Source organism: Oncorhynchus kisutch, unplaced genomic scaffold (assembly GCF_002021735.2).
Source record: "Oncorhynchus kisutch isolate 150728-3 unplaced genomic scaffold, Okis_V2 Okis02a-Okis13b_hom, whole genome shotgun sequence".
NCBI lineage: Eukaryota > Metazoa > Chordata > Actinopteri > Salmoniformes > Salmonidae > Oncorhynchus > Oncorhynchus kisutch.
Genome location: NW_022261979.1, coordinates 159089 through 174858, shown reverse-complemented (window position 1 = coordinate 174858; position 15770 = coordinate 159089). Strand labels below are relative to the sequence as shown.

Sequence of the window (15770 nt, the reverse complement as noted above, 5' to 3'; positions counted from 1 at the left end):
TCAGCTCTCATCAGAATGTACTACTACCCCCCCCCCCGTAAATACCTCCGTCCTAGCAGTGCTTCAGCTCTCATCAGAATGTACTACTACCCCCCTGTAAATACCTCTGTCCTAGCAGTGCTTCAGCTCTCATCAGAATGTACTACTACCCCCCCCCCCACCCACCCTGTAAATACCTCTGTCCTAGCAGTGCTTCAGCTCTCATCAGAATGTACTACTACCCCCCCCACCCACCCTGTAAATACCTCTGTCCTAGCAGTGCTTCAGCTCTCATCAGAATGTACTACTACCCCCCCCCCCCCCCCCCCCCGTAAATACCTCTGTCCTAGCAGTGCTTTCAGCTCTCATCAGAATGTACTACTACCCCCCTGTAAATACCTCTGTCCTAGCAGTGCTTTCAGCTCTCATCAGAATGTACTACTACCCCCCTGTAAATACCTGTCCTAGCAGTGCTTCAGCTCTCATCAGAATGTACTACTACCCCCCTGTAAATACCTCTCTGTCCTAGCAGTGCTTCAGCTCTCATCAGAATGTACTACTACCCCCCTGTAAATACCTCTGTCCTAGCAGTGCTTCAGCTCTCATCAGAATGTACTACTACCCCCCTGTAAATACCTCTGTCCTAGCAGTGCTTCAGCTCTCATCAGAATGTACTACTACCCCCCTGTAAATACCTCTGTCCTAGCAGTGCTTCAGCTCTCATCAGAATGTACTACTACCCCCCCCCCCCCCGTAAATACCTCTGTCCTAGCAGTGCTACAGCTCTTATCAGAATGTACTACTACCCCCCCCCCCCCCCGTAAATACCTCTGTCCTAGCAGTGCTTCAGCTCTCATCAGAATGTACTACTACCCCCCCCCCGTAAATACCTCTGTCCTAGCAGTGCTTCAGCTCTCATCAGAATGTACTACTACCCCCCTGTAAATACCTCTGTCCTAGCAGTGCCTCAGCTCTCATCAGAATGTACTACTACCCCCCTGTAAATACCTCTGTCCTAGCAGTGCTTCAGCTCTCATCAGAATGTACTACTACCCCCCCCCACCCCCCTGTAAATACCTCTGTCCTAGCAGTGCTTCAGCTCTCATCAGAATGTACTACTACCCCCCCCCCCACCCCCCTGTAAATACCTCTGTCCTAGCAGTGCTTCAGCTCTCATCAGAATGTACTACTACCCCCCCCCCCCCGTAAATACCTCTGTCCTAGCAGTGCTTCAGCTCTCATCAGAATGTACTACTACCCCCCCCCCCCCCGTAAATACCTCTGTCCTAGCAGTGCTTCAGCTCTCATCAGAATGTACTACTACCCCCCTGTAAATACCTCTGTCCTAGCAGTGCTTCAGCTCTCATCAGAATGTACTACTACCCCCCTGTAAATACCTCTGTCCTAGCAGTGCTTTCAGCTCTCATCAGAATGTACTACTACCCCCCTGTAAATACCTGTCCTAGCAGTGCTTCAGGTCTCATCAGAATGTACTACTTCCCCCCTGTAAATACCTCTCTGTCCTAGCAGTGCTTCAGCTCTCATCAGAATGTACTACTACCCCCCCCCCCCCGTAAATACCTCTGTCCTAGCAGTGCTTCAGCTCTCATCAGAATGTACTACTACCCCCCTGTAAATACCTCTGTCCTAGCAGTGCTTCAGCTCTCATCAGAATGTACTACTACCCCCCTGTAAATACCTCTGTCCTAGCAGTGCTTCAGCTCTCATCAGAATGTACTACTACCCTCCCCCCCACCCCCCCTGTAAATACCTCTGTCCTAGCAGTGCTTCAGCTCTCATCAGAATGTACTACTACCCCCCCACCCCCGTAAATACCTCTGTCCTAGCAGTGCTTTCAGCTCTCATCAGAATGTACTACTACCCCCCTGTAAATACCTCTGTCCTAGCAGTGCTTTCAGCTCTCATCAGAATGTACTACTACCCCCCTGTAAATACCTGTCCTAGCAGTGCTTCAGGTCTCATCAGAATGTACTACTACCCCCCTGTAAATACCTCTCTGTCCTAGCAGTGCTTCAGCTCTCATCAGAATGTACTACTACCCCCCCCCCGTAAATACCTCTGTCCTAGCAGTGCTTCAGCTCTCATCAGAATGTACTACTACCCCCCTGTAAATACCTCTGTCCTAGCAGTGCTTCAGCTCTCATCAGAATGTACTACTACCCCCCTGTAAATACCTCTGTCCTAGCAGTGCTTCAGCTCTCATCAAAATGTACTACTACCCCCCTGTAAATACCTCTGTCCTAGCAGTGCTTCAGCTCTCATCAGAATGTACTACTACCCCCCTGTAAATACCTCTCTGTCCTAGCAGTGCTTCAGCTCTCATCAGAATGTACTACTACCCCCCCCGTAAATACCTCTGTCCTAGCAGTGCTTCAGCTCTCATCAGAATGTACTACTACCCCCCTGTAAATACCTCCGTCCTAGCAGTGCTTCAGCTCTCATCAGAATGTACTACTACCCCCCTGTAAATACCTCTGTCCTAGCAGTGCTTCAGCTCTCATCAGAATGTACTACTACCCCCCTGTAAATATCTCTGTCCTAGCAGTGCTTCAGCTCTCATCAGAATGTACTACTACCCCCCTGTAAATACCTCTGTCCTAGCAGTGCTTCAGCTCTCATCAGAATGTACTACTACCCCCCTCCCCCCCTGTAAATACCTCTGTCCTAGCAGTGCTTTCAGCTCTCATCAGAATGTACTACTACCCCCCTGTAAATACCTCTGTCCTAGCAGTGCTTCAGCTCTCATCAGAATGTACTACTACCCCCCTCCCCCCCCTGTAAATACCTCTGTCCTAGCAGTGCTTCAGCTCTCAGTATCTTTTAACATTTCCGCCTGAAGGTTAACACCCCTCCCTCTCTCCCAGCACACTACCAGCTGTCGATTAATACTAAAGACTAAATATCCTGAGACCACGGCCACACACTTGACCTTTATACACTTCCTTATCTTATGATGGAACATAAGTTACCTCCACTCCCTCTCCCACTCCCTCTCCCACTCCCACTCCCCTGTCTGTATCCAGGTAGAAGAATAGAACATGTTGTCCAGACAGGTCCAGGCATGGCTCTCACTCACATAGCTCCTCCTCTCTCTCCCTCTCTCCCCCTCTCCTCACCCAGGTAGAAGAGTAGTATGGTCCAGACAGGTACAGACATGGTTCTCAGGTATCTCTCTGTACCGGGGCTCCATTTGCAGGCTACAGCCAGCACATACCCCAACACCACTGTCATCACCTAGAGAGAGGAAGACAGGAAGATAGAAGATGGGGGGGGGGGGGGTAGAGCAAGAGAGAGGGACAGAGAGAGGGGGGCAGAGAGAGAGAGAAGATGATGGAGGGAGTAGAGAGAGAGAGAGAGAGAGAAAGAGAGACGAATTGGCACGGGCACTAGAAAAGTCTGCAGCACCTGGCCTCACCCTACTAGAATCCGAAGTCAAATGTCTGCTGTTTGCTGATGATCTGGTGCTTCTGTCACCAACCAAGGAGGGCCGACAGCAGCACCTAGATCTTATGCACAGATTCTGTCAGACCTGGGCCCTGACAGTAAATCTCAGTAAGACCAAAATAATGGTGTTCCAAAAAAGGTCCAGTCACCAGGACCACAAATACAAATTCCATCTAGACACTGTTGCCCTAGAGCACACAAAAAACTATACATACCTTGGCCTAAACATCAGCGCCACAGGTAACTTCCACAAAGCTGTGAACGATCTGAGAGACAAGGCAAGAAGGGCATTCTATGCCATCAAAAGGAACATAAATTTCAACATACCAATTAGAATTTGGCTAAAAATACTTGAATCAGTCATAGAGCCCATTGCCCTTTATGGTTGTGAGGTCTGGGGTCCGCTCACCAACCAAGACTTCACAAAATGGGACAAACACCAAATTGAGACTCTGCATGCAGAATTCTGCAAAAATATCCTCCGTGTACAACGTAGAACACCAAATAATGCATGCAGAGCAGAATTAGGCCGATACCCACTAATTATCAAAATCCAGAAAAGAGCCGTTAAATTCTATAACCACCTAAAAGGAAGCGATTCCCAAACCTTCCATAACAAAGCAATCACCTACAGAGAGATGAACCTGGAGAAACGTCCCCTAAGCAAGCTGGTCCTGGGGCTCTGTTCACAAACACAAACACACCCTACAGAGCCCCAGGACAGCAGCACAATTAGACCTAACCAAATCATGAGAAAACAAAAAGATAATTACTTGACACATTGGAAAGAATTAACAAAAAAACAGAGCAAACTAGAATGCTATTTGGCCCTACACAGAGAGTACACAGCGGCAGAATACCTGACCACTGTGACTGACCCAAAATTAAGGAAAGCTTTGACTATGTACAGACTCAGTGAGCATAGCCTTGCTATTGAGAAAGGCAGCCGTAGGCAGACATGGCTCTCAAGAGAAGACTCACTGCCCACAAAATGAGGTGGAAACTGAGCTGCACTTCCTAACCTCCTGCCCAATGTATGACCATACTAGAGAGACATATTTCCCTCAGATTACACAGATCCACAAAGAATTCGAAAAACAAATCCAATTTTGATAAACTCCCATATCTACTGGGTGAAATTCCACAGTGTGCCATCACAGCAGCAATATTTGTGACCTGTTGCCACAAGAAAAGGGCAACCGGTGAAGAACAAACACCATTGTAAATACAACCCATATTTATGCTTATTTATTTTATCTTGTGTCCTTTAACCATTTGTACATTGTTAAAACACTGTATATATATAATATGACATTTGTAATGTCTTTATTGTTTTGAAACTTCTGTATGTGTAATGTTTACTGTTAATTTTTATTGTTTATTTCACTTTATATATTATCTTGCTTTGGCAATGTTAACACGTTTCCCATGCCAATAAAGCCCTTGAATTGAATTGAGAGAGAGAGAGAGAGAGAGAGAGAGAGAGAAGATGAGGGAGGAAGTAGAGAGAGAGAGAGAGAGACAGACGATGATGAGGGAGTAGAGTGAAATCTAAATTTAGTTAGCTGAGTACTTGATTCATGTAAGGGCTGCATTACAGTCTTATCCCCTGCCCATCCTGTTGTAGGCTACAGTATTGGAAAAGCCTTTCTTATTGTTGTGGGGGCCTTCCTCCCTCAGCGTCAGTAGTGTCCCTGTCACTCACCCACACATAGTGGAAGCAGTCCAGCGCGCTCCCGATGACGTCACACACGTGCCCGATGATCACCTGCATGCCAATGACGCTCCAGAACAGGTAAAAGAAGTAGATGAGTGGCGCGCCCGCCCCGATCACCAGCAGCACCGTAAGCCTCTCCAGCACCAGACCCCCCAGGAAATCCACACCGTGGTTGAAACACCACACCGGGACTAGCAGCGTCCCCAGGAGTATCGGCGTCCCGGTGTCCTGCAGGCCGTTGAGCCAGGAGCGTCCCAGCCGGGCTAGGGAGTGTTTGAATGGGTGGAGGAAGGTCCCGCAGAGAACGGCCCAGAGCAGTGGTCTCAGAAAGGCTTCCAGGATAAAGAAGACTAGCACAGCCGCTCCACAACAGATAGCCACGAAAATCATCGCTCCTGTGTTGTAGAAGGCCTGTTTGATGTTCTTATCGAATTTGAGGGAGGAAGGCTGGCTGAGTAGCTGGCTCATCATGCCCACCGCTGGCTGGACGCTCTCGGAGAACGAGACGTAGTGAGGCCGGGCGGAACTAGGGGTTTCCGCGGGAGAGTAAGGAGCCGGCTCTGCCTCCGGCCCCGAGTCCTCCTCGTCTGCCATCTTCAATGAATCCACCTCGGTCTGCGTTCCTCCTGCGGATCCCACCCAATTCCACCACAGACGGAAGAAGAAGCGTTCGTTTCCAGGATCTTTGATACCGCTATCACACATGAGGAACAACACAACACTAGACGTACTGGTGACGTGCCCGTCGCAAGGTATGATGGGTATTGTAGCTGGCTGGTGCAAGAAGAGCTGTGCTCGCTGCTTAGTTTGCTGCTAGTAGCCTACTCTTTGGAATGCCCAGTTGAACTACACACAGAAACGTGAATAAACAGACCTTTGTCAGGAGGATCACCACGAATTCAGGATGTCCGTGTTGTCACGAAGGAAATATGCAAAGAATTCACATATTTGCATAGCCTATCATTACAATCATTACAAAACAGGTATAGGTAAAACTTCATTTTAAGTGCCCATATTAGAGTGTAATTACATGTGTAACAAGTATTGTATTTAACAAGTATTGTAACAAGTATTGTATTTAACAACCAATAGGCCCTCGTGGATGTGATGGGTGTGGTAGAGATGGTGCTCAACAGCCTCTCATCACTTATTCATGAATGTGCACCTGCCCATTTGTAACAAGCGTGGCAACAAGGATTCATTGTTACACCTTTGTAATTACAGACCTCAATTACTACCAGTTACATGTTGTTACACTGTAACTATGAGCTGTTACAGTTAACTACAATACCTGTTACACTGTAACTATGAGCTGTTACAGTTAACTACAATACCTGTTACACTGTAACTATGAGCTGTTACAGTTAACTACAATACCTGTTACACTGTAACTATGAGCTGTTACAGTTAACTACAATACCTGTTACACTGTAACTATGAGCAGTTACAGTTAACTACAATACCTGTTACACTGTAACTATGAGCAGTTACAGTTAACTACAATACCTGTTACACTGTAACTATGAGCAGTTACAGTTAACTACAATACCTGTTACACTGTAACTATGAGCTGTTACAGTTAACTACAATACCTGTTACACTGTAACTATGAGCAGTTACAGTTAACTACAATACCTGTTACACTGTAACTATGAGCTGTTACAGTTAACTACAATACCTGTTACACTGTAACTATGAGCAGTTACAGTTAACTACAATACCTGTTACACTGTAACTATGAGCAGTTACAGTTAACTACAATACCTGTTACACTGTAACTATGAGCTGTTACAGTTAACTACAATACCTGTTACACTGTAACTATGAGCTCTTACAGTTAACTACAATACCTGTTACACTGTAACTATGAGCTGTTACAGTTAACTACAATACCTGTTACACTGTAACTATGAGCTGTTACAGTTAACTACAATACCTGTTACACTGTAATTACACTGTGATAAAGGCCTTTTTCAAATGAAGGGTTACCTAGTTATCCGCAGTCTATCCTCTATGATCTGGAAGTATTTGGAATGTGCTGCTTGTCCAAAAATATGTCAATGCCCATTATTTGTTCCCAGCCCAGGGCGACCCACACGGTTGTTGTATGATTGTGTAATTCATTGTAAATTCATTAGATTGCAGATGAAATGTATGTTGTCTGAGGGGCACATGATGCAGCTGACAGAGCCATCACATGACCCACAAGGATGAAGACAAGATGTTGGAGTGTATTTTTACTGAACACAGCTTTATTGATAACAAAAACACTTGCATGTTAGACACTAAACACTGTTTCAGCGAGGAAGCATTTCCATGGAACACAATGGTTCAGTGAACGGTACAAATACAACTGGACTCTGTGCCGTAGATTCCTTCAGCGTTAGGCCATATGCTGCAGGGCCAAGGCAAGCTGTCAGACAGAGCCCCTGTCCCTGGCTGTCATCATGTCCACTACAGCCTCAGTGCTGATGGGTGTGTTATTGCATATCTACAAAGGAATCATGCACCATCAATCATACAGTCAGTTGCCCTATCATCAGCAAACAGTGATCACACACACACACACACACCTCGCCACAGACAAATGAAACATGACCAAGCACGTGGTGGAATAAAGCAGTCCTAAGAAAATGGACCCTCTCACACATAGAGAAAAGAGAACCCTGTCTTAATCATCAGCATGTAAAATGGCATTGTGGAATACAGTATAGAGTTCAGTGTTACTCAGTGAGACGGGCTGAAACAAACAAAAAAACATCTGTTCAACCACCTAGTCTTAGTTTCTGTATACAAATACTATAATACTACGACTAATAATACTGTATTTCCCTGTGGAGAATGAGTGTTCTGTAAAGCATGGCTGCATACAGAAGCAGTATGTTTCAGCAGGATAATAAACTATGAGCCGTCTGCCTTTCTTTGGCTCACATCAATCTGGATGGTTCTCTCTAAGTGAAGTCTCTCTCCAGTTTCGGTAGTCTGTCCCAGTGTGTAATGTCTCCTTGTATCGTGTCCGTAGGTTCTTCACATATTCAGGGTCCAGTTGTGATTCGCCACATGCGTTGGAGTAATACTTGTTGTCAGGAGTGTGATACCTTACTGTCGTAAACATAAATACACTAAATGAAATACCTTGCCAAAACTAAAGGTTATGCTACTGTTCTCTAGAAACACACAGTATTTCAGATATTCTGACTAATGGGTTAGTGTATGTTGTTATGGTAGCACAGTACAATTTTCAGAATGATTTGCAAGCTTCCTGATGAGTCCTCAATGTAAATTTTATATAGTATCCTACTGTATATATTTATTAATATATATTTATAGTGTAATTCTGTGTAAAGAGCACCCTGCATTGAGGGTGTGGCAGACAGAAATAAAATGAACTCTCAGACTTATTGCTGTCTCTTTCCTCTTCTCTCTACTTCTCCTCTCATCTCTCCACTTGTCTCCTCTCGTCTCCTCTTCTCTCCTCTCTCTGGGTTAATTTGTTGTCTCTTCTCTCCTTTTGTCTCCACTCTCATCTTCTCTCCTCTCATCTCGTCTCCTCTAATCTTGTTTCCTCTCATCTCGTCTCTCTCAGGGGGTGCCCATCAGCAGATAGAAGGTGAGGGCTACTATGAGCAGCAGACAGAAGGGTGAGGAGAACGTCTGGTAGGCTGTAGACGGCATGAAGATGTCCTCATATTTATAGATGCTGATCATGTGATCGGAGACTGGCGGAGCATCGTTGTCATGACGTGTGATGGAACCTGGAGGAAAGAGAAGAGTGGGGGAGGAGAGTAAGAGAAAAAGGGTAGGGAAGTCATTTACATGTAAAGTGCATTCGGAAAGAGCCCAGATTTGGGAACTCAATCGAACATCTCTGGAGAGACCTGAAAATAGCTGTGCAACGACGCTCCCCATCCAACCTGGCAGAGCTTGAGAGGATCTGCAGAGAACAATGGGAGAAACTCCCCAAATATAGGTGTGCTAAGCTTGTAGCATCATACCCAAGAAGCCTCGAGGTTGTAATCACTGCCAAAGGTGCTTCAACAAAGTAGTGAGTAAAGGGTCTGAATACTTATGTAAATGCAATATTTCCAGTTTCTTATTTTGAATACATTTGCAAAACTGTCTAAAAACCTGTTTTCGCTTTGTGATTATGGAGTATTGTGTGTAGATTGAGGAGGAAAAAAACATAATTTAATACATTTTAGAATAAGGCTGTAACGTAACAAAATGTGAAAAAAGTCAAGGGGTCTGAATACTTTCCGAATGGACTGTACATACTAATGAACACACACACACAGTCCTTGACTGACCTTGTATAGCAGGGCCCCAGGCCAACAGGTAGAACCAGGAGAGATGCAGATCCACCAGTGTCTCCTCTCTAGGGACGTAGAGCGGCCGTTTGAATCGGCAGGTCACGCGGTTGTTGTCAAACACACCCTCTTCGTCCCTGGCAGGATTCCTCTTGATCTCCTTAGCCCACTGGCCCACGTTGTAGAAGTGATGGATACGAACACGCCCATTATCGTCATGGACACAGCCCATCACGTCATCTCCTCCCTGAGAGGGGTGGGTGTGAGGAGAACCAATCAGCATGAAGGATAAGTTGACCAATCAGCCTTGTTTTTGTGATGTGTCTTTCATGGCAGACTTCATGTGTACCAGATGTTTTTTATTTTATTTTATTTCACCTTTATTTAACCAGGTAGGCTAGTTGAGAACACCTTTATTTAACCAGGTAGGCTAGTTGAGAACACCTTTATTTAACCAGGTAGGCTAGTTGAGAACACCTTTATTTAACCAGGTAGGCTAGTTGAGAACACCTTTATTTAACCAGGCAGGCTAGTTGAGAACACCTTTATTTAACCAGGTAGGCTAGTTGAGAACACCTTTATTTAACCAGGCAGGCTAGTTGAGAACAAGTTCTCATTTGCAACTGCGACCTGGCCAAGATAAAGCATAGCAGTGTGAACAGACAACACAGAGTTACACATGGAGTAAACAATTAACAAGTCAATAACACAGTAGAAAACAAAGGGGGAGTCTATATACAATGTGTGCAAAAGGCATGAAGCGGTAGGCGAATGATTACAATTTTGCAGATTAACACTGTAGTGATAAATGATCAGATGGTCATGGACAGGTAGAGATATTGGTGTGCAAAAGAGCAGAAAAGTAAATAAATAAAAACAGTATGGGGATGAGGTAGGCGAAAATGGGTGGGCTATATACCAATAGACTATGTATAGCTGCAGCGATCGGTTAGCTGCTCAGATAGCTGATGTTTGAAGTTGGTGAGGGAGATAAAAGTCTCCAACTTCAGCGATTTTTGCAATTCGTTCCAGTCACAGGCAGCAGAGTACTGGAACGAAAGGCGGCCAAATGAGGTGTTGGCTTTAGGGATGATCAGTGAGATACACCTGCTGGAGCGCGTGCTACGGATGGGTGTTGCCATCGTGACCAGTGAACTGAGATAAGGCGGAGCTTTACCTAGCATGGACTTGTAGATGACCTGGAGCCAGTGGGTCTGGCGACGAATATGTAGCGAGGGCCAGCCGACTAGAGCATACAAGTCGCAGTGGTGGGTGGTATAAGGTGCTTTAGTGACAAAACGGATGGCACTGTGATAGACTGCATCCAGTTTGCTGAGTAGAGTGTTGGAAGCCATTTTGTAGATGACATCGCCGAAGTCGAGGATCGGTAGGATAGTCAGTTTTACTAGGGTAAGCTTGGCGGCGTGAGTGAAGGAGGCTTTGTTTTGCGGAATAGAAAGCCGACTCTTGATTTGATTTTCGATTGGAGATGTTTGATATGAGTCTGGAAGGAGAGTTTGCAGTCTAGCCAGACACCTAGGTACTTATAGATGTCCACATATTCAAGGTCGGAACCATCCAGGGTGGTGATGCTGGTCGGGCATGTGGGTGCAGGCAGCGATCGGTTGAAAAGCATGCATTTGGTTTTACTAGCGTTTAAGAGCAGTTGGAGGCCACGGAAGGAGTGTTGTATGGCATTGAAGCTCGTTTGGAGGTTAGATAGCACAGTGTCCAATGACGGGCCGAAAGTATATAGAATGGTGTCGTCTGCGTAGAGGTGGATCAGGGAATCGCCCGCAGCAAGAGCAACATCATTGATATATACAGAGAAAAGAGTCGGCCCGAGAATTGAACCCTGTGGCACCCCCATAGAGACTGCCAGAGGACCGGACAGCATGCCCTCCGATTTGACACACTGAACTCTGTCTGCAAAGTAATTGGTGAACCAGGCAAGGCAGTCATCCGAAAAACCGAGGCTACTGAGTCTGCCGATAAGAATATGGTGATTGACAGAGTCGAAAGCCTTGGCAAGGTCGATGAAGACGGCTGCACAGTACTGCCTTTTATCGATGGTGGTTATGATATCGTTTAGTACCTTGAGTGTGGCTGAGGTGCACCCGTGACCGGCTTGGAAACCAGATTGCACAGCGGAGAAGGTACGGTGGGATTCGAGATGGTCAGTGACCTGTTTGTTGACTTGGCTTTCGAAGACCTTAGATAGGCAGGGCAGGATGGATATAGGTCTGTAACAGTTTGGGTCCAGGGTGTCTCCCCCTTTGAAGAGGGGGATGACTGCGGCAGCTTTCCAGTCCTTGGGGATCTCAGACGATATGAAAGAGAGGTTGAACAGGCTGGTAATAGGGGTTGCGACAATGGCGGCGGATAGTTTCAGAAATAGAGGGTCCAGATTGTCAAGCCCAGCTGATTTGTACGGGTCCAGGTTTTGCAGCTCTTTCAGAACATCTGCTATCTGGATTTGGGTAAAGGAGAACCTGGAGAGGCTTGGGCGGGGAGCTGCGGGGGGGGCGGAGCTGTTGGCCGAGGTTGGAGTAGCCAGGCGGAAGGCATGGCCAGCCGTTGAGAAATGCTTATTGAAGTTTTCGATAATCATGGATTTATCGGTGGTGACCGTGTTACCTAGCCTCAGTGCAGTGGTAACACTGTAGTAAAAGCCTGAGCTGACTCTGACCCCAAAATGTCTGTAGAGGTGCTGTTGACTAACCAAGAGTAGATTGTATCAAAAGAAAGAAAGTCCCACACTCTATACAGCGCATTCGTAAAGTATTCAGACCCCTTGACTTTTTCCACATTTTGTTACGTTACAGCCTTATTCTAAAATGGATTAAACAAAACATTTCCTTCATCAATCTACACACAATACCCCATAATGACAAAGTGAAAACAGGCGTTGCTAGATTTCTTTTGCAAAATTATTAAAAATAAAAAACAGTATTCAGACCCTTTGCTATGAGACTCGAAATTGAGCTCAGGTGCATTCTTTTTTCCATTAATCATCCTTGAGATGTTTCTACAACTTGATTGGAGTCCACCTGTGGTAAATTCAGGCACACACCTGTCTATATTTTATTTTTATTTTACCTTTATTTAACTAGGCAAGTCAGTTAAGAACAAATTCTTATTTTCAATGACGGCCTAGGAACAGTGGGTTAACTGCCTGTTCAGGGGCAGAACGACAGGTTTGTACCTTGTCAGCTCGGGGGTTTTGAACTTGCAACCTTCCGGTTACTAGTCCAACGCTCTAACCACTAGGCTACTCTGCCGCCCCGGTCCCACAGTGGACAGGGCATGTTAGAGCAAAAACAAAGCCACGAGGTCGACGGAATTGTCCAAAGAGCTCCGAGACAGGATTGTGTCAAGGCACAGATCTGGGGAAGGGTACCAAAACATTTCTACAGCATTGAAGGTCCCCAAGAACACAGTGGCCTCCATCATTCTGAAATGGAAGAAGTTAGAACCACCATGACTCTTCTTAAAGCTGGCCGCCTGGCCAAACTGAGCAATTGGGGGAGAAGAGCCTTGGTCAGGGAGGTGACCAAGAACCCCATGGTCAATCTGACAGAGCTCCAGAGTTCCTCCAGAGTTCCTCTGTGCAGCACTCCACCAATCAGGCCTTTATGGTAGAGTGGCCAGGCGGAAGCCACTCCTCAGTAAAAGGTACATGACAGCCCACTTGGAGTTTGCCAAATAGCACCTAAAGGACTCTCAGACCAAGATTCTCTGGTCTGATGAAACCAATATTGAACTCTTTGGCCTGAATGCTAAGCGTCATGTCTGGAGGAAACCTGGCACCATCCCTACGGTGAAGCATGGTGGTGGCAGCATCATGCAGTGGGGATGTTTTTCATCTGCAGGGACTGGGAGACTAGTCAGGATCGAGGGAAAGATGAACGGAGCAAAGTACAGAGAGATCCTTGGTGAAAACTTGCTCCAGAGTGCTCAGGACCTCAGACTTCGGTGAAGGTTCACCTTCAAACAGGACAACAATCCTAAGCACATAGACAAGACAACAAAGGAGTGGCTCCGGGACAAGTCTCTGAATGTCCTTGAGTGGCCCATCCAGAGCCCAGACTTCAACCCGATCGAACATCTCTGGATAGACCTGAAAATAGCTGTGCAGCGACGCTCCCCATCCAACCTGACAGAACTTGAGAGGACTTGCAGAGAAGAATGGGAGAAACTCCCCAAATACAGGTGTGCCAAGCTTGTAGTGTCATACCCAATAAGACTCGAGGCTGTAATCACTGCCAAAGGTGCTTCAACAAAGTACTGAGTAACGGGTCTGAATACTTATGTAAATGTTATATTTCAGTTTATTTTATTTTATAAATATGCAACAACAACAAAAAATGTGCTTTGTCATTATGGGGTATTGTATGTAGATTGAGGAAGGAAAAAATTATTTAATCAATTTTAGAATAAGGCTGTAACGTAATAAAATGTGGAAAAAGTCAAGGGGTCTGAATACTTTCTGAATGCACTGTATATGCTCCCAACAATTGAATGGGTAAACCAAATAACATAATAACCTAATCAAATAATAACCTAATAACATCATTGCAGTAATGTTGGTTATTAGGTTTACCCACTCAATTGTTGGAAGCAAATTTAGAGTGTAAGAGCAGATCTCACGCATGCTCACACACACACACACATGCTCATACACACACACACACACACCTATGCCCGCACACACACAGATACGGTCCCTTACCATCTTCTTGTCTGAGGAGAAGCCTACAGCCACCCAGCCGTCAGTGTCAGCACTCATCTCATACTCCACGTCTGTCCCGATCCGCCGGTAACTCATGAAATAGTCACACGTCTCTGCATCACACCCCGGCTTCCCATACCTACACACACAATGAAGAAATGTAACCTCTTCAGAGTGATGTGCACACACATCTGCCAGAATGGGACCACAGTACACAGAGAAACCCCTTGACACACACACATGCTTGCAAGCAAGCAAAACACATACACACACACTGACCTTATGCAGCCCTTGGTGACTCCACAGTCTACGACTTTGATCCTGGCGAAGGGATCCACAGGAGGGGCGGTGGGGAAGGGGTAGCCTGGAGAACACACACCACATACAAAATCATTAGGCCTGCCTCCCCAAAAATCATCTTCTAGAAGTTCTACCATATTCGTAATTTGGTGGGTTTCAGCCTAATGTGCATTCAGAGAAGCACAACTGCTCCTTCACGTTTCATAACAAAATTGGGATAGTTTGAAAGATGTTATTTTAAAAAAACAAAAAATTCTAATAATATACTACATTTAATGTGGTGAAGAACTGTCCAATGCTCGCCCATCTCCAGACCGGCCAGTGAGAGCCAGAGCGGGGAGCTGCGGGTAGCTGGCGGTAGCTGGCCAGGGTCCTGATCTTATGCATGAGTGGACTCGGGTGGAAGTAAGACACTGTACGCTCGGTCTGTCAACCTGCGCATCATCACATAAATAGCCAATTAACCACGAATTACGTTTCAACCACAGATATGTAGATGCGCCCTCTGATTTCCATCAAGAGAAGGCCTACACATAAACAAACACAGTCTTGATGACCATGAAGGCCACAGTAAGCAAAATGCCTCGTTCAGAAATGGCCTGTCCTGTGTCCCTTTCTCACCGTCATCCGATAGATGTCTAGACTCCAAGAACTCCGAGGCGAACGTACTGTATGAGTCCTTATGGGGCTCCTTGTGGCCTGGCTCTCCGTGGTCTCCGTGGCTCGCCCGCAGTGCGCCTTCATCCGTGGGACTCGGCGCTACCCCCCTCCAACTGCCCTGGACCAGGAACACCGTCAGCTGTAGCAGGCTGCGCAGGAAAATCATGGCCAAAAAGGGAGTATAAAAACGGTCTAAAGGAGACAGAACTGAGACGGAATCCTCATTGTTGGTTGTATTTGAGAATTTCTTTACGGAGCCTAATCACTGGACCTCAATCGCATCACTACAGAATATTTTCAACGCGGTTGTTTAGTGTGTCGTAGGCTATTTCCCGTAGTGTGAATGGGCGCGAGAGGAGCGGGATCCAGTCATCTCAAACGAATGAGCCTCGGTTAAACCAATCTGGAATTAGCGGGATTTGTAACTGAACCGATCTGTTTTGCCAATTCACTTAAATCTTGTGGGAAACGGAGACGTCCATGATAATCCAAGTGATTGGATTTCATCTTAAAATAATGTAATGATATCCCAGTTTAGGGATGAATGTGTCTGTTGTTGGTTTCGCCCGTCTCCTCTCCTCTCTCCTAATGGCCCATTACGTCCATCGAT

The 15770-nt window shown here is 46.0% G+C and overlaps 2 protein-coding genes across 6 annotated transcripts in view; both read right to left on the bottom strand.

The window, feature by feature from the left end:
• Positions 1 to 7392, bottom strand: part of tmem245 (transmembrane protein 245) — a 26642-nt gene extending 19250 nt beyond the window's left edge. For all 4 annotated transcript variants that reach the window (XM_031811889.1, XM_031811888.1, XM_031811891.1 and 1 more), the window contains exons 1-2: positions 5150 to 7392; positions 3117 to 3234 (exon numbers count right to left, since the gene is read on the bottom strand). In XM_031811889.1, the coding sequence (XP_031667749.1) occupies positions 3117 to 3234; positions 5150 to 5866 (835 nt within the window). In that variant the 5' untranslated portion in view covers positions 5867 to 7392. The remainder of the gene's footprint in view (positions 1 to 3116; positions 3235 to 5149) is intronic.
• Positions 7392 to 15770, bottom strand: frrs1l (ferric-chelate reductase 1-like). Of its 2 annotated transcripts, none has more exons than XM_020503177.2 (5): positions 15122 to 15770; positions 14480 to 14564; positions 14201 to 14339; positions 9469 to 9715; positions 7392 to 8916 (listed from the first exon to the last, which is right to left on the bottom strand). In XM_020503177.2, the coding sequence occupies exons 1-5, from the start codon at positions 15324 to 15326 to the stop codon at positions 8744 to 8746; spliced, it is 849 nt and encodes a 282-aa protein (XP_020358766.1). In that variant the 5' UTR covers positions 15327 to 15770; the 3' UTR covers positions 7392 to 8743. The 2 variants fall into 2 exon arrangements, with proteins under 2 accessions (XP_020358766.1, XP_020358774.1); XM_020503185.2 differs by having other exon boundaries at positions 15170 to 15707.

Coding starts and splice junctions, on each gene's coding strand:
- frrs1l (XM_020503177.2), bottom strand. CDS start 15,326: ATGATTTTCCTGCGCAGCCTGCTACAGCTGACGGTGTTCCTGGTCCAG. Junction 14,565..15,121: donor TAGACATCTATCGGATGACG/GTGAGAAAGGGA, acceptor TGTGTTCTCCAG/GCTACCCCTTCCCCACCGCC. Junction 9,716..14,200: donor TCTCCTCAGACAAGAAGATG/GTAAGGGACCGT, acceptor CACCCCTCTCAG/GGAGGAGATGACGTGATGGG.